Source organism: Elaeis guineensis, chromosome 10, assembly GCF_000442705.2.
Source record: "Elaeis guineensis isolate ETL-2024a chromosome 10, EG11, whole genome shotgun sequence".
Lineage (NCBI taxonomy): Eukaryota > Viridiplantae > Streptophyta > Magnoliopsida > Arecales > Arecaceae > Elaeis > Elaeis guineensis.
The window spans coordinates 35,995,305-36,013,963 of NC_026002.2; the positions used below are offsets into that span (position 1 = coordinate 35,995,305).

The 18,659-nt window shown below is 37.5% G+C and overlaps 1 protein-coding gene across 1 annotated transcript; it reads right to left on the bottom strand.

Annotated features, from left to right (window-relative positions):
* Positions 1–401: 401 nt before the first annotated feature.
* On the bottom strand, positions 402–4,147 carry LOC105032095 (NAC domain-containing protein 2-like). Its single transcript, XM_073245182.1, has 4 exons — positions 4,026–4,147; positions 1,552–1,643; positions 559–830; positions 402–473 (listed from the first exon to the last, which is right to left on the bottom strand). The coding sequence occupies exons 1-4, from the start codon at positions 4,145–4,147 to the stop codon at positions 402–404; spliced, it is 558 nt and encodes a 185-aa protein (XP_073101283.1).
* Between the last annotated feature and the right edge of the window lie 14,512 nt (positions 4,148–18,659).

Genomic DNA, 18,659 nt, shown 5'->3' on the forward strand with positions numbered 1-18,659 from the left:
TCTGTGATAATTAAGCCAGGAATCACACATAAAGACCATAATTCTATCCATTCACCAATAACCAGAATAACGGCTACGCTGTCAATGTTTCACCTGATGATGGTTAGAATTTTATTCAGCAGTCTTGTAATTCAAAAGTACGTGCTGTCTGCAAAGCATGGAAATGCAATTCCTACAGTTTATGACAGTCGTATGGTCATCCCTTCAATGCTGGCTTTTTTTTTTTTTTAAAGTCGGAAGATTATTATCAGATCATAACAGTGATTTCTCTCTGCCGTTCACATAGCCCCTCATTAATTGCTCTCTAGTCTTTGCTCGGCCCTCTTGGATCAGAAGGAGGCACTCGGCTGGAACCAACAATAAATCTTCAGGTTCTCCAGGTTGGTCTCTGGTCATAGCTTTCATGGTCTTGGGATGGTCCCGGTGCCACGTGGCCTTGGGCGGCGATAAAATCGGCATATCACAGTATCCGTCTGCAAAAGAAAATAAAAACATTGAGGAATTAAGGTGTTGAGAACTTAAGAAAATCAGCATAACATATGATGGTGTGCAGCTAACCAGCTTCGGATCGCTTTGAGGGTTAACAGGTTGCTGCGACTCCAGGGTACTGCTGTACTCCTTCAGCAGCCACTCGGTTCTCTTCCCCTCGCTGAAATATTCAAGTGATCTCTTGTAGCCAATAAGGCCTTCGTTTTCCACCACAATCTCCTTCTCTTTACCGACAGGCCTCCATGAACCATTTCCCGTTTCACGTTTGAATATGTTCTCTCCTTCACGTTCTCTCTGAGTAAAGAAGTACCACCCATCGTTCACATTTCTGTGTTGTGTTCCTGTAAAACTTAAGGTATGCCAACAGATGAGAAACCCCTTTCAATACACCCAAGTTAGCGAACGAATTTCGTCACAAGCGGGGAGAGAGGATTACTTGTAAGTAGGGGTGCAAATAGGTTAGATCGGGTCACGAATGATCCAAAATCTAATGTGGTTCTTTGATTGGGTCCTAATATTGGATTTAAATCCAACCTAATAAAAGATCAAGCTGAGTTGGATTAGATCCGTGGCCAAAATCTTTAACTCAAAATTTTCGATCCGACGAGTTATTCGTATCAGGATTGAATCCATGTATAATCTGACTCTGACTCAAACCCAAATCAAGTTCGGATCGGGACAAGATCAAATATAGCTAAATACATCTTAATTAGCATAAACTCAACTATTATTAATCATACTAAACAGGCAATAAATGATACTACTCTCAAAACAATTTAGATTATAAAAAAATAAATAAACGTATCCTTATGTTAAAAGTATTGCTTATATAAACCTTAAATCACAACTCAAAGACTTAAACGGATTTGGATCCTAACAGTATACCAAGTTCGTGTAGGATTGAGTCGGATCAAAATTTAATAAATTTAGACTCAATCCAGAAATCAAACAGTCTAATTTTAAAAGCTGATCCGGCCCCATAGATCCTTTAAAGCGAACAAGATTGGGTCTAAGCGGGTTAAGTTGGGCGGGTTCATGTATCAATTCAGGCTGCAGCGTTACCTGTAAGCTCCTCTGGGTTGTGCTTATAAAACTCTACTTCCCGGATGAGGTCGAGAACAAAACTTTGCATGGGTAAAAGAACCGTACAACAACTTAGAATGTCAGATCATCACAGGTGTTTATCAGGGAAAGGAAGTGGTCAAATGGATGATCCAACTTTGATCAAAGTCCAAGCAGAACCGGTTGCATGGGAGTTAAAAGAACACACCAACAACCACCTTCAGATGAGTTAAGAATTATAATTAATGAAATCCATGCATTCTACTAAAAAAGCCAGATGAAACCAAAAAAGAAACACCAATATCACCAGAACAATGACAAGAACCAAGAAAAAAAAATAAATAAATAAATCAGAAGCTGTTTACCCACAAAAGGATCTAGAGAATGATGATCAAACCATGTCTATGTGCATGCGGATAAATAATTATGATCTCAAGAGAAAGGACTTGTGCTTGACATGCATAAAGAACTCATCACAAAAAATTAGGTGTTGGGTATAAAATACCCCTAGTCGAAGTTTACGAAAGGCCGACCCTTTCAGGACTTTTTCGTCTTCCGACCTTGTGTGGCGTCTCTCTGAAACCCCTCGACCGTCCGGACTTCTCCGACAATGAGCTTCAGCATTCATCTACCGGGTCGCCTCAAAGGCTCTCTGGGCCTCACTATCAACCGACCTTCTACAGTAATCAACTATCCTCCGAATCCCTTCTGGACTTCTTCCAGCCGTGGACGACCCTACTCCGAACTTCTTCCGGACTTCGTCAATATCCGAGCTCCTCCGACAACGAGATTTCTACGGTAACCAGACTCCATCTAAGTTTCTACGGCGGTCGACCGCCTTCCGGATTCCAACCGAGCTCCTGCGAGAGCCGAACTCCCACTGCAGACGGTCTACTCTGGATATCTACTGTAAGCGAATTCCATTCGAGCCTCTACCATAAACGAATTTCTTCCGAACTTCTATTACAGGTAGACTCCGACCGAGCTTCTCCATAGCGGGTGGATTCTGGACGAACTTCTGCAACGGGACTGGCTCCACCAGTCGGGACACTACTTCGAGCTTCCACGACAACTGATCTTCATCCGAGCTCCTACAATAAACGGCCTCCTTTCGGCCTTCTGCAAGAACCGAACTCCATCCGAACTTCTACAGCGGATGGATTCCGGACGAGCTTCTGCAAGAACCGGACTCCGTCCGAACTTCCACAGCGGATGGATTCTGGACGAGCTTTTGCAACGGACGGGCTCCAGCAGCTAGATTTCTACAATGGTCGATCGCCTCCGGATCCCCCAGACTCTTCCAGCAGACGAGCCTCCCCAACGCCATCCGAAGTCCACCACCGGCCTACCTTCCGCCAGATTCTTCATGAAATCGGACTCCTCCGGTGGATAATCTTCAGACGAGCTTTCGAATCAGGCAAATTTCAGATGGATTTTTCTAGCAATCGGACTCCTACCAGACTTCGCCAACAGAAAGTCTTCATCCGAGCCTCTACAGCAGATGGTTCTCACCTGTAGCCTCAGCGCCCAAGGCCTCCGACAACAGTAGACTCGTCAGCAACCTCAAAAGCATCCGAGCTTCTCCTAGATCGACGAGATAGAGAGCCATTCCACTCCATCAGACATCCCAGTCGAGCTTCAGCTGATAGATCCGAACTCTCTGGCAAGCCACGACAAGGGCCACTACCTTACTCCACTCTCTGCAACGGATTCCACGCGGCTCCACCACTCTCTGGCAAGCCACGACGAGGGCCGCTACCCTGCTCCACTCTCTGACAAGTCACGATAAAGGACACCACTCCTCATAACAAACTCCACGTGGCCCTGAACGGCTTCCGACGCCACTACTCTCCGTAACAAACTCCGCACGGCTCTGAACGGCCCACTACCAGACGGTTATAGACGTCGCTGTCAATCAGTTACGCTCTCCGTCTATAAATAAGGACCCTCAGATACGTTCTTCTCTAAGTTCAAAACTCTATCTCGAAACTCTACTAAAATTCTCACTCGAACACTCTATTTTTGTTGAAGCAGAGTACTGACTTGAGCGTCAGAGGGTTTTGTCGGAGCACCCCCACTTCCAGTTTAGACTTTCCTTGCAGGTTCCGACAGCGGCCGCGGTCATCCTAGCTCCAGCTTCTCCGACTTCGGTGAAATTCTGCACCAACATTAGGCAAGGTTGAGAAATCAAAAGCTTCAAAGAAAAAAAAAAAGAAAAGAAAACCCTCCCATCAACTGAGAAAGATGATGATAAAAAGACCTAAGAATATCGAGAAACCCAAAATCTCTAGCAAAACCCTTTTAATAAATGATGATAACCTACCATCCACGAGAGAGGGGATGATAAAAAGACTCCATAATGCCAAGAAAACAGAAAAAGCTCAAGCAAAATCCTACATACCATTAACAAAAACAGATGATGATAAAGAGACTAATTGAACTAGAAAAGATCTATAAATTAGAAGAAATTGGACCAAGCTTCGAACTCGTCGTCCATGGAGGTGGGTGGGTTCTCACTCGTAGTTCCGGCCTGGTTGTCTGGTAGGAGCTGGTTCTTCTGGTCTACCTCCGTTGACGATGCCTGCTTCTCCTCCATTTTCTTTCTTGAAACCTCTTTCTCAGGGTGTATGAGTTACAAGTTCTCTTGGAGTGGAGTTAGATGGAAATGGGTTCTCTGTCTTAGATTCTGGCATGGGTTTTATATACTCTCATATTATCACTTGGTTATCTTTGAAGAAAATCTCACTTGGTAAGTGGGACCCGCCTGCATGCCTATGGTACGCACATAGCTGGACTTTCGGCCGCCCCTCATGTGCTCCCAGGGTGCTACGAAAAGCTATCATGAATTCTACGAATCTCAAAGATATTGTTGTTCATTTTTGCAGATAACTAGGTTCAAATCATAAAATGAAAATTTAATAGGGGTGACAAAAATTGACTCAATCCACCAATTAGATCCATATTTGATCCACCTTAAATAGATTTGGATTTAAATTAAACAGGTTTGGTTCATAAACAGGTCAATTTGTTTAACCTGTTTAATAGTCGGATCAGGTTCAAGTTTCACATATCTAACCTGCTTAACCCGTTTAATCCGTATAAATTTTAAGTTGGACCAAATTAGGTAGCACATTGTTAATTGGGCCAGATTGATTAATGAGCCTTTCTGCGACGCATAATGTATTTTTTCTCTTTTCGAATAAGCTCATGCGGCCGTGACCCCTACCTCCATATTGGACCGTGTCAAATCTCACGGTTGATAATGCGCCATGTAGCCCACGCTACCCCTTGGATTAATATTACCTCACCTCCTTCATTTCCACTCCCCGACAGCGGTCTCAAAGCACCCAAAAACCCTAGCCTTGAATCAAGCTCATCCCATGCCCGATTCGCATCTCTTCCTTCACCGGCATCAGACTCCTTTTGCCTTCATCGGCCTCCAGAACGACCAGGGCATTAGCCTCATCGGCTACTTCTCATTGATGCTCGTCACCCTCGTTGTCTGTCCTCGCGACGCCTGCACCTCTCTCGCACCTGTGCGCTCCTTCTCCCATGGCACTGTCGAGCTCATCCCCGGTGGCACCATCTTCGGTGACATCCTCTGCCTTGATGGCCGCATGGAGAGCCTCGCCTTCTGGCTCACCATTATTGACATCATCTTCATCACCACCATCTCCTGATTCTGTGGCACCGCCATAACCCAGTCACCGCCTTCCCCAACATCCCCTCCGGCAATGACTCATACAACTACTTCAAGGGTGGAGCCAAAGGCCGGGAGGCAGCCGAGAGCTCCGATCGGGAGGAGGGGTGAGAGCTCCAGTTGGGAGGAAGGGTGAGAGTGCAGCCAAGGCAGAGGGGCAATTGGGTGGAGATGCGGTTGCCGACAAGGGTAGAACCACAGAGAAGAGAGCAGGTTTTATTTTTTTTTATTTTTTTAATGGGTTATAAATGGGTTAGGTTTTATTTTTTTAACAGGTTATAAATGGATAGTAAACAGATCGGGTCGGATGATCTGTTTATTAAGTAGGTCGGATTTAGATTTTAAAACCTGATGTGTCTAAATAAATAGGTCAGGTTCGAGTTCAGAATTTTTTGACTCGATCTATATCTGACCTGGCCCGTTTAGACTTGATCCAACCCAATTGCCACCCCTAGAATTTAGTTGGTGTAATTAGGGGTTGCTTTACAAGTTGACTTCTATTTTATGTTTGGCTACCATTCTATTCAATCACCAAACTCAATTTAGGTAGAAGTTTAGAATCCCCACCAAGAAAATCCATCTGTAACTCCCAAGTTTTGTAATGAGTAATGTAGCTTAATTAAATTTTTTTTTTAGTGCCTACAATTTGCTCTTGTGTATAGCTTTTATTGCATAGCTAACCGACCTCTAGCCACATGGCATCATCAGAAGGGCCAGTATATCTTTGATCTGGAAATTATATTGACTAAGTCTATTTCAAGCCCAGGTCAGTGAAATGCCGATATGATTTAACCTTCAATTTGGCTACATACCAATCTGACTTGATCTAGATTGACTCTTGATGGAATGTTGTGTTCAGCTCAGCCCTCTACCGATCTACAGACAAGAACGTCAGTCCTGAATCGATGTAACTTAGAATCAGATATACTGAATTGGTTACTATACAGCTTTGCTATAGCTGTCTTCTAACCATATTACAACTACTCTTCGTATGGGGTAAACAACTTAAGATCTCTATACAGCTGGTCATTTCGTTATAACAAACTAACAGCCTAATAAATTCTTAATAACCTAACAAACTTTTCTAGTGGCCTAATCACCTAAGTAAAGCCCCTCTATACAAAGAGGGGTAGAGTACTCTTCGAGGGAAGGTCATAACACATAGAGGCCAGACTCTACAGAACTCTTTTTCTCCACCGAAGAGAACTTTGAATCCTCACCCTTTCTACTCAAAATTATTCTTTCTACCTTCCATTTCTCTATTTTCTACTATTTGTTCTCAAGGCCCCAACTAATTTAAGCATCGAAAGATTCTAAATTGAAGGATTACCAATCGATTTTATGAATTTTTTTGCAGGATCTTTTGTGGTCTTTACCAACTCAACCCTTGGCGTCTCTCCAGCTCAATTTTAGGCCAATCTCATCATCTTTTTTCTAGAGCCTCGCCGCAACAGATTGGTACTAGATGAAGAATCCCTTTTTGTCCAAATTTTTTTTTTAAATGGTGAATAGGAAGGCACACCCGCACCATCTTCTCCAGGAGGTGCATCGGAGACTACTCAACCCCCAATTGTAGTTGATCTATAATAATTTAGTCTTCTAATTCAGCAAGTTCAGGATCTTATTACTGCAGTATAACAGCTCCAACATATCACAGAGTAGTAACAAGAGGCAGTTCCTCAAGAAGCTCAGTCTCAGCATACTCAATAACCAATCCATCAAAATCCTCATCATGATCATTATTTTACACATACTAATCAATCTTTTCAAGGAGAATCTACTCCACATAGTAGGAAGCCATATTGGAAAGAACGTTTTGAACAAAAGATTTCATATCTTAAAAAGAAATTGATGGAAGTGCAGCTTGGGGCCTGCTTCTAGAGTGGGAGAGATTTTAATCTGCGATCCCTTTTCTCCTAAGAAATCCTGAATGAGTCGGTTCCTTCCCAAGTCAAGATGCCAATGATGGAATCATTTGATAGTTCTCTGATCCTCTGGATCATCTTGAAAGCTATAGAGCTATTATGAGGCTGCAAGAGGTATCTGATGCCCTATTTTGTGTTACCTTCCCTATCACCCTCAAAAGATTTGTGAGGATCTGATTTTCTGAACTCCAATCAGGATCTATTTCCTCCTTTGAACACTTGGCGAGGCTGTTCGTCACTTATTTCGAAAATAACCAGATTTAGTTAAAGAATACAAATAATCTTTCTACTATTAAGCAATAGGAAAGTGAATCTCTCCTAGAATATGCAGCGCACTTTAACATCGCCACATTGGAAGTAAAATACTTCAATGAGTCTATTACAATGGTTGCTTTAAAGTAAAGACTCTGAAGTAATCGTCTGATCTTCTCTCTCAATAAAAATTATCTAGACACCTACGAGCAAATGCTAGTTCGAGTTCAGAAATATGTTCAAACTAAAGAAGAAGAAAGCATACTTCGATAGATGAAAAAGAAAAAGAATGAAAAAGAATGATCCCGTGAAGAGGATCTATGGGGATCGACAGGGGAATAACTTTGGCCGACCTCAAAAAAATTTGAGGTCAAGAGGCCCACATCTATGTTTTGATACCTACACCCTTTATCTACTCCTCATGCTTAGATTCTGATAGAAATTGAGGACCAAGGATATCTTCATCAGTCCAACCCTATAAAGGCTCCATCGATGAAGAGAGATAAAAGAAAATACTGATGCTTTTATTGAGACCATGGTCATGATACTGAAGAATGTCAGTAGCTTAAGGATGAAATTGAAGTCCTAATTCATCGAGGTCACCTTGGCAAGTATGTCCAAGATCAAGCAAGTCAAGTCATTGGACAATGTCAGAAGTCCAATGATGATGCTAAACACAACCGACCTACTGCAGGGTCATCAACATGATTTCAGATCTTGGCAGGCTTCAAGAGGCATCTGAAAATCCTTCCCCAAAGAGGTAGTGTACTGAAAATGTTATTTTATTTTCTGATGAAGATGTTCTAAGAGTTCAAACTCCTTATCATGATGTTGTTGTCGTCTCTATGACAATAGCAAAATATACTATAAAGAAGATATTGTAGATAATGGAAGCTTTGCCAGCATGTTTGTTGCCCAGAAATATAGCAACCTAAGAAGGAGAGTGAATTCGGTTATTTAAAAATTTTAACTAAATTCTAAAATCTAAACAAATATATGCTTCAAGTTAATCCAACTAATATATTTGTGAAGTATTTGATATATGCAGCAATGGATTTAAAATATAAAAAAAGTAATGTAACAATTAAAATAATGTAAGATAGGAATAAAAAGCAAGAAAGACAAGCATAAGAAGCACAATACAAACACATAAATTTTATAGTTATTCAATACAACACCGCACCTATGTCTACTTTTTAAGCTCTCCTTGAGAGTTCTACAATAATCAATCTGATTACAGTATGTTTGTTTTATCCGAGATTACAAACAAATTTAGTTAATTTTTTGAGATTACCAACCACAACCTATACACTCATTATTTTTCAGATTCATAATCAATCCAGTTGATTTTATAAGCTCAACAACCAAAACCTAGCAAGTCCAATTTCAGACTTGGACAGGCCTAATCCTCAAATTTTTTCTCCTAAAGAAACTTATAAAGAAATAAATTACAAAAATAAAAATTTTAGCATAAAAAAAAACTTAAAAAAAAACTCTTTGAAGCATTGAGAAGTGGCTAAGAATTTGCTCTTTAGATGCTTCAACTTTCTTTGAATAATGCTTGAAAGGATGTTAAAGAAGTTGGAGAAGATTGCTCTTGAAAGCCCCCTGAATTCTGAGCATAAATCCTTCTCTTTTCTTTCTTTTCAATGATATGCAATAAAGCTCTCACAAAAAGATGTATTTCTTACTTCAATCTCCTTCCTCTTACTTTCCAATTTGATTCTCTACCTTTTAACATGCAGATCTAATCTAAATCACTTAAGGATTGATTAATATGCATAAATAAATTTCATAAATAGATATAAAATTTGAAGGAAAAATAATTATTTTAATCACTTTCCTATGATCTTACTAAGATCGGATCCGATGAATGTCCGAAGTTTCTATTGGAGCTGCGTAAGTATTTGACCTCTACTAGTATCCACACGAAGATAACTTGATCGAAGCATCGAGGCCATCGAAGTGCTAGCACCTTGCAGACCTCGCTCTTTGATTTGAATCTGAATCTAGTCTTATAGATCTCGAAGAACAGGACTGCAGCACGAACCTTTTGTGCTGATCTGACGGGATCTCTTCAGAATACCTAAAAGAGAAAGAAAAACTCTTCTTCTTCTCTTTCTCTCTCTCTCTCTCTCAAGCTCTTTCTCTCTCAAATCTAATCTGAAGGTGGGGCGTGGCGAAGAAGAAAGGAGGAGAAGGGGCGTGGAGAAGAACTTGCAGCAAGAAGGAAAAATTCTGATTCCTCTCTCACAAAATCAACTCCAAACATCCCAACCTGATAAGATTTGATCCAAATCCATTCAAATTCAAAATAGAATTTGTTTGAATTAATTCTTATCAAGAATGAGTCCCAACCCAGAAGGAGAGGCACCAACTTGCGCCTCCTCTTCTCTTCATGCGCACAAAGAGAAGGGGTGCGACTTTCAGTGCCCCTCTCTCCTCTTGGTCATCCAAATAGAGAGAGAATCTCAAAGAATTAAGAGCTTAGGTAGTCTACTTTGATTGAATTTCAAATTGAATTCAATTCGAATCTAATTCAAGTCCGATTCAAATTAAATTCGAAAAGACTGTCAATCATAATCTAATCATGATTGTAATCCCAGTCCAATTTGGATAATTAAACTCAATAAGTCTTAAATTAATTTAAATATAATTAAATTAAATTTGATTTAAATTAATTAAGACTTGATCCATAATTTGATTAACCCCAACTACATTGCAATACTTACAATTAAGTCCCTTTGCTAATAATTAGCAATTACTAAATATATAATCCTTACATAATTAGTGGTTTCTTAATTCAAACTATCAATCTAATTGATAATTTGATTATGATCTAAGTTATTTATCAGATCATACTCCTTTTGTATATGACTCCTCAGATTTTATTCTATCTGGTAATGAGATATATCGTGGTCTCCATCACAATATCATCGAAACTCCTTTCGATAGGTTAGAACGATTCCAACTTAATTCAACAAGGATCATTGATCCAAAAATAATCTTAGTGAGTTCTCACAATCCATCAGTGATGCCTGACAGCATATAGTGATAATCCAGCAGAACAGAAAGATAAACCCTTAAGTATAATTATCGTGTGATCAAGTTCTTATATTGAGAATTTCGACAGGACGCAGGTCATGAAAACTCATCAAATCCTAAACATCCGTCATATGTAAGACTTAATTAGCTTGAGTCCAATCGTGATCTCTATGAAAACTCCTTTTTATTATCATGCTGCTATAACCACAGACTTAAGGACTCAGCCTCTTAGATCGTATAGGACTACTCCTCAACTATTAAGGCCGATAAATCTTCTATAAGTACATTCTATTCTACAGCAAACCTACTGTAGCCAATGAATACTACAAAATTTTAAATGACCAAGGATCATATTTATGTGTTATCAAACTACAGCAATCCCACTATGAGCAATCAAGACACCATAGGTCAAAGAACTATTCATACAACCATAGCATCGAGATAGTGACTGAGACATCCATATGACTTCTCATTCTTGATCATGTTCAGTACCGTTGTTCTCTAACAACTACCTGCACCTTCGCTTCAGTATCTCTACACCATAGACTCGAGACTCATCTATCCAAAGAGAAACGATCTGTGCACCGATCTTGATGGATCAATCACCATCTTCATAATGATTCAACGATCGGGAGTAATTCAGGAGTTAATCTATAATGACACATGTTTCAAATTTTTAACTCTTGAAAATATGCATCATTGACCATTAACTCTTTGAACGATTCTAGGATACATTACTCTAGAATAAAAATAATTTTTTACTTTATTAATTTTAATTAATCAAGTATAAAAATATGTTCTGAAATTAATATGACGTGTTAGCCAACAATTGACTTTTCAGATCATACATCCAACACTTACTTTCCAATTTGATTTCCTAGCTTTTAATAGGCTTGATATTGGCTGAAGAATGAATTTTAGCCATTGAAATGTTTGGACTAGCCATTAGAGTAAAAAACTAGCTATTTAGAAGTGTGCAAAAAATTAGCTGTTAGTGCAGTCCCGTGATAGGGGTCAACTCCAGCTGTACTGGGATTGCCTCTAATTATTTTGATGTCGACTCCTGAACATTCTGAAACTTAAAATCTCTCTGTTTTTAGGTTGTTTCAGTGCAGTAATCGACTCTTAGCCTCCTAAAGTCGACTCCACTAAGCTAAATCTTGAAAAATCATCTTTAAAATCTTCGACTTAGCTTCTTTTGAGGAGATTTCTTCCATAGATGAATTCTTCAATTTAAGTATCTTGAAAATCCTATATTCATTCTTGAAATACATAATTACTACTATAATTATTCAAAATTTTAGAATCATCAAAATCAATCACAAGATCAATAATCTCTTTCTTTTTAATGATGGCAAAACTTTAAGTATATGCATAATAAAAATATAAATTAATTTATCAATATAATCACGAAGTGATCAACTAAGCATATGTAAGTATTTAGTCTTCATGAATACTTCAATAGATTTATTATAAATTCAAATGAATATATCATAAATTCAAATGAATACATTTATATGCTCATTTCATATGATTGTTTCAAATCAGCAAATGAGCATCTCAAGCATAATGAACTATATGATCAATCCATGCATTTTAAGCATATACTCAATATAACATACTCTCTCTCTTTTTAACGACATCAAAAAATACAAAGAAGGATTAAAAAAATGAATCATCAAAATTAATTTAAATTAAATTAAATCTAAAAAAATTATATCAACACAAGCATATATTCAGATTTTTATAACATCTCTGTCTTTTTGCACGTATTGAAAATATATATTAAAGAGAATAATATTTATCCTCTTTCATAAATAAAATAGATTAATTTGGGTAAATTCAGATCAAGCTTATTTTGATTGTTTTAACTCTTCTCCTTTTTGAATAATATAGATAAAACAAGTAAATTCTCAAATTCAGTTAAAAAATTATTTTAAGCTTCAAAGATCTAAGAGAGATAAAGCTTTTCAAAACTAAGGATTTTGGATAGATCATTCAAGGTGAATTATAAGATATATTTTGCTTTAAAAAAACTCATTTCTTCCTTTTCTTTACTATATATCAATCAAGTTCAGAAAATGTATTAATCTTTAGAATTTATCTCAAAGATAAGGATATAGTAAAGCAAGATAGGTTTGCTCTGATACTAATTGTAGGACCTTAGCCCCTAGCCAACTTTTCAAAATGCAATTGCCTGAGGAAAGGTGGTGTTTATTTATTTTTATTAATAGGAACAGAACCCCATGATAAGCATGCGGGCATGCATGAGTGGTTTCGCATCCGAACTGATCCATATTAAATTAGATTACACTCGAGCAGTAGGTTGGGCCGTCATATACCCTAGCAAGTCCTCAGGACACACTAACCCTCCATAAGGCCAGCGAGTCCACAGGAGATGCTAACCCCCCATAAAGCCAACAATTTCTCTCCAATGACATTCGGAAGACTCGAACTTGCAACCTCGCTCTGATATCAGTTGTTTTAATTATTGATTGAAAAAGATTAATCGATTAAATTCAGATTAACTTATTTTGATAAATTATTTTGAATTGATATCAATAGATCATACAAAATAAATCAAGAGAGATTTTTTATTTAAATTTAGATCTTTCTTTTCTTAAGAACTATCACTCAATTAAGTTCAAGAAAGATATGAAATTCTTTGAATTTATCTCAAATGATATCATATTAATTATGCAAAACCAAATTTGAGATAAAATATTTTTTTTGTTAAAAGATAAAATAATAAAATTTAAGATAAGAATAAGCTATGTGATACCAATTGTGAGAATTATTATATCAATTATAATAATATTCTCAAAAAATTTTGCTTGATACTAAATATTTTGAGAGTCAATCGAAATAGCACATCTTTCACATTTTTGAATAATAGTAGATACATTAAATAGATTCTCAAATTCAATTAGGGAAGAGCTTTGAGATTAAAAAATTTAAGAGAGTTGGATTTTTTTCAATGATTTGGGATATGCATAAGACAAACTTTATTTATTTCTTTTCTTGAAAAGTATTGATCACTTAAGTTCTGAAAGGATGTTGTTTTTTCAGATTCATCTAAAAAGATTTCATATTAAAAATATATCAAAGCAAAGTGTGGTATAAGAGCAAAATAAACTTGAGGCAAAGCATTCTTTTCATTCTGTCAAGAAATAAAGCAATGGAGTATAAAACAAAATTAGGTTATTTGATATCAATTATGAAATTAGTCTTCTTGATATCAATCATTTTAGTTTTGAAGTGATAAAAATATATCGATTCAAACCAAATAGTTTTGAGAATTTAGAATGATAAATCTTTTGAATGGACGTCAGTAAATCATTCAAATTAAGAAATTTTCAGTTATTCTTTCAAAAAATTATTTTATTCTTTTCATAAGAAGTATTAAGTAATTAAATTTAAAAAATATTAATTTTTTAGATTTATTTTAAACAATATCTTATCAAGAATATAGTCTTATAAAATCAGATTTAAGACAAAGACATTCTTCTCTTTTTATCAAAAATTAGTCAATAAAATATGAGATAAATAGTAAGTTATCTGATACCAATTAAATAAAACTAAAGTCTTCTTTAAGACACTTGATTTTCAGGTTCAACTCCATAAACATCTGACGTGAGGTATCTAAATCTACAAATTGAATTTTACAACGTCGATTCAAAGAAATTTATGTTCTAAAGTCATATTCTCAAATAACATACCCTTAAAAGGGAAATAAGGCATCACAGGTTAAAATCAGATTCAGGAGACCGGACCTATCCACTCTGAACTCAAATGGATGTACTTCTTAAGTCTCTACTATGAATATTGGAATTATTAAGATTGATTTATTTTTGGCCAACCATTCCGATTATTATCATATTACTTCAATGACTTAATATTTATTCATTATGTTGAGCCACATCAGCTTTATGATTAACCCAATCGAGGTCAGATGATGTTTATTATCAATCCATCTGAGGTTAGATATTATCTATTGTCAATAACTTTGATAAATTTTTCAAAATATTAAAATCTAGATCAGGTAAAAGAAGGTCGGACTGATCTAATGTGAAAAAAGAAAAGATAGATCATACACTTAAGAAAGTTTTTTCTTTCCAATGATATAAAGTGTATTTATAAAGTTCATATCAAGCTGAAACAAAAGTTTTAAAAGAAAAAATTATAGAAAAATTCAGGCATTGGCTTGAGATGGAGGAGCGGGAGTTGGAGTCGGATCTCGATCAGCCATTAGAGATCCTGTTGATATAACTTCGACGGCTTGGACCTCGACAGGAGGAGCTTCAACTAGAGGTTAAGGAGTCATCTCGGCAACCAGCTGAAGCGCCACAACAGCTGGAGTAGCATCTGATGTCGGCTGAGTGATGACCTTGGCTACCTATTCAAGAGCCACCTTGGTTGCCGCATTGATAGCCACTTTGGAAGTGACTTTGCTTAGATCAAGGTTGGGAAAGAACTTCCTCACTAAGTCTTTGCAGCTCTAGAACCCGAACTCAAATGCCCCTTCGAAAGCTTCAGCTACTTCATCTTAAAATGCCTCTAAAGTCTTATAGTCTTCAATGGCCCTTATAGCATTATCATTTCCCTCACAGCCTGTCGTTGGAAGACAAAGATGCTTTTATCCTGAGCCTCTACAATTTTCTCAGCACCCTTCAACTTAGCCTCTAGCTCGGAGATCTTTTTGACCTCCTTGTGCAGCTCGCTAAGTTTTCCTTGATGCTCATTTATTTTTCTCTAATGGTCCAGCAAAGTTTGTTTCTCCCCTTTTATTTGACCTATTTTTTTTCTGAAGCTGCTTCTTCATGCCCTTGGTAGTTTTGACTTCTTTGGTTATCTTTTCTTCAGCCGTCTCATTTTTGTCCTGCTCAACTTTGAGCCCTTCTTCTAAGGACTTCTTTTTTTTATAGAGCCAAATCAAATTCTCGTGTACTAACTTGAGGTCCAGCGCTACCTATAAGTGAGATCGATAAATAACCAACATGAAAAAGCCTGAAAGGAAAGTACTTAAGTTGAAAGAACTTACGTCGAGCAAACCGGTGAAATCATAATTTATTACTTGCTCAATTATGCAGTCTTGCCTCCATGCATCCAAATCTCTCTAGGGCCAAATTGCTGTAAGTATATCTCGATCGAGCCTCGGTGTCTCCAACAAAGATACTTAAGCTAGATTGATTCTCTCGATCAAGATAGAAAAGATAAAGGTCTCGATGGGCTACTGTTGTTGCCCCGATACCAAGTCGATCTTGCTAACGTCGGAGGCGGCACTGGAGAGGAACTTGGCCTTGATCGTACCATCACTTCTTTATTAGGTGGATGAGCCACCTCAGTATTGTGCCGATGTTGAGTCTTCGACATTGATAGTGCCATAAAAATTGGGGCATGACTTATTATTGTTGAAGCGGTTGGGGTTGGAGAAGATTAGGGAGCAGTCAATTTAAAGTTTGTTATAGTTTCATTCCTCCTCCTGGCAGCAAGTTGGTCCCCAAAATCTTGCTTCCTCTTTTTCACCTCTGCCAGCCTTTTTGGATTGAACCTCATGATTACTGTAATGAAAGAAAAAAAATTTGTTTAAAAAAAGAAAGAGAGAATGAAAAAATAAATAATTTGACATCGAACTCATCTTAGAAAGAAATTTGGCTGATGACGGCATCAAAAAGAGATTTGTCGGTCACCAGCTGACTTAGCTTGGATATGTTCATATCCAGCAGCTCCGTAAAAGCCTCTTCATCTTCAGGCAAGACTTTGTTATTGGAATTCTATTTGAGCTCAGGCTTACGCCAGCTACAACTGAAACCCCAAGGGATGCTAGAAAAAATGAAAAAAAAAATAATTTTTTCAATTGTGAATGGAAGAAGGAAGACTGTGGCCGAACTTACATTTAGGCTGAGATGAAAAGCACCAAGTCATTTTCATATGGATGTTTCTTTAGGACAAATAGTTACTTAAAGAAAGAAATCTTAAGATCTATGGTAGAGAATTGACAACAGATGATGAAAATAATGATAATCCTAATTAATAGCATTGGGACTTATTTGGATTGGATAAAGTCTGTAAAAATCCAAAATATTACTAATGAAGGGATGTAAAGAAAATTGAAATCTAAACCGAAGTATCTCATCATAAAACGCGACATAATTTTTTGAAGATTCAGTGACCTGGTCATCTTGACCTAGGGCTATAAGTTGGAAATCTTCAGAAATACAATACTTTTTCCTAAGTTCCTGAAGACCAGAGTCAGTAAGGATGGATTGCTCGATATTAGGACTGAAGTAATCCAAGAATCCCTTTATAGGAGACTGGATCTTTCCGACCTGAAGTACCGACCTCGACTGTTGCCCAAGGTGGAGTTTCCACTTGGAACTCGAGTTGAGGAAGGGTCGACCGAGATACTCAGTCATCTCAATTTTTTTTTCTCTTTATCTCACTATTGTTAGAAGACATTTTTTGACAAAAAAAAGTGGAATGAGAAAGTAAACAAAAAAAAAAGGAGAACGAAGATAATAAAACCTAAAAATCTAGAACTACACAAAAGAAGAAACTGAGAACAAAGAAATCTACCTAATAGATGAGAAAGGGATTCTAAAGAGGCTTCTAGAAACTCTTCTCCAGCTTCGGTGATTTCTTCGCCAACTCTGACGACATCACAAAATTCTTTCTTTAACTCCGATGATGCTTGAAGAGCTATAAGAAAAATCCGACAGTGCTTTCATGTAAGAGAAAATAGTAAAATGATTTTTGAACTGAGTACAAGCCTATATATAGAGCTTATTAATGGTTCAAATCAATCCTGTGCACCATCAGATCGGTGATACATGATAGTGATCCAGCGATTTTGAGAAAAGATCGTTCGACACATTTTTTCTTGATTACGCCACATGAGCCTAATCTGCGTGATGGCCAAAGTAACCAATGGCAAGGTGACACTTGGTAGATGAGCACTTGGGCATAATCATTTAGCTCCCTACTTTCTAAACCCCTCGTAAGCCACGCGAGCCGCATGATGGCCAAAGTAACCAATGGCGAGGTGACATTTGACAAACGAGCACTCGGGCGTAACCATTTAGGTAATTATGAGCTCCCAACTTTTTAAGCCCTCATAATTGCTAGAGGTGTGGATGAGTCGTTTCCGAAAAGCAGCATGTCGCTTCCAATGATTAAAAAAAATTAATATTATCAACCATCATATGATGTACTTATTAGTAGTGGCAGAGGTCGGATATGATCTTTTGGATTAACTTTCCACACCCAACGTGAAAAATACCACTTCGGATTTGGAAAGTGGGGGGCATGTGTTGGTGCAGCTAACCGACCTCTGGACATATGGCATCATCAGAATGCTAGTATATCTTTGATTTGAGAATTATATTGACTAAGTCTATTTTAGGATTAGATCATTAAAATGCCGATCTGATTTAACCTTCAGGTTGGCTACATACCGATTTGAATTGATCTAGATTGACTCTCGATGGAACATTATATTCAGCTCAATCTTCTATCGATCTACAGATAAGGACATCGGTCCTGAACCAATGTAACCTAGAATCAGATATACTGAATCAATTACTGTCCAACTCTACTATAGCTATCTTTCAGCCATGTTACAACGACTCTTCATATGGGATAAACAATCCATAATCTTCATACAGTTGGTCAATCTGTTATAACAAACTAATGGCCTAACAAATATATAATAGCCTAACAAACTCTTCTAACAGTCTAACGGTCTAAGCAGAGCTTCTTCTATATAAAGAGGAGCAGGGTACTCTCCAAGAAGAGGTTATAACACACAGAGCCCAGACTCTGCTAAACTCTATCCCTCTCCTGAAGAAAACTCTGAATCCTCACTCTTTCTACTCAATTATTCTTTCTGCCTTCTATTTCTTTGTTTTTCACTATTTGTTCTCAAGACTCCGATTAATTTGAGTATCAGAGGGTTCTAAGCCAAAGAGTACCCACTGATTTTAGAATTTTTTTTGTAAGATCTTTCGTGGTCTTCACCAAGTCAACCCTTGATGTTTCTCCAGCTCGATTCCAAACTGATCTCATCATCTCTCTTCTAGAGCTTTGCTGCAACAACTTTTGATCCTAGATTAGTATATATCTTCACCAGAATTATAGAAAAAAAAAAATCTGTATTGCCAAATTTTGGTTAGTCATTATTTTTGTTT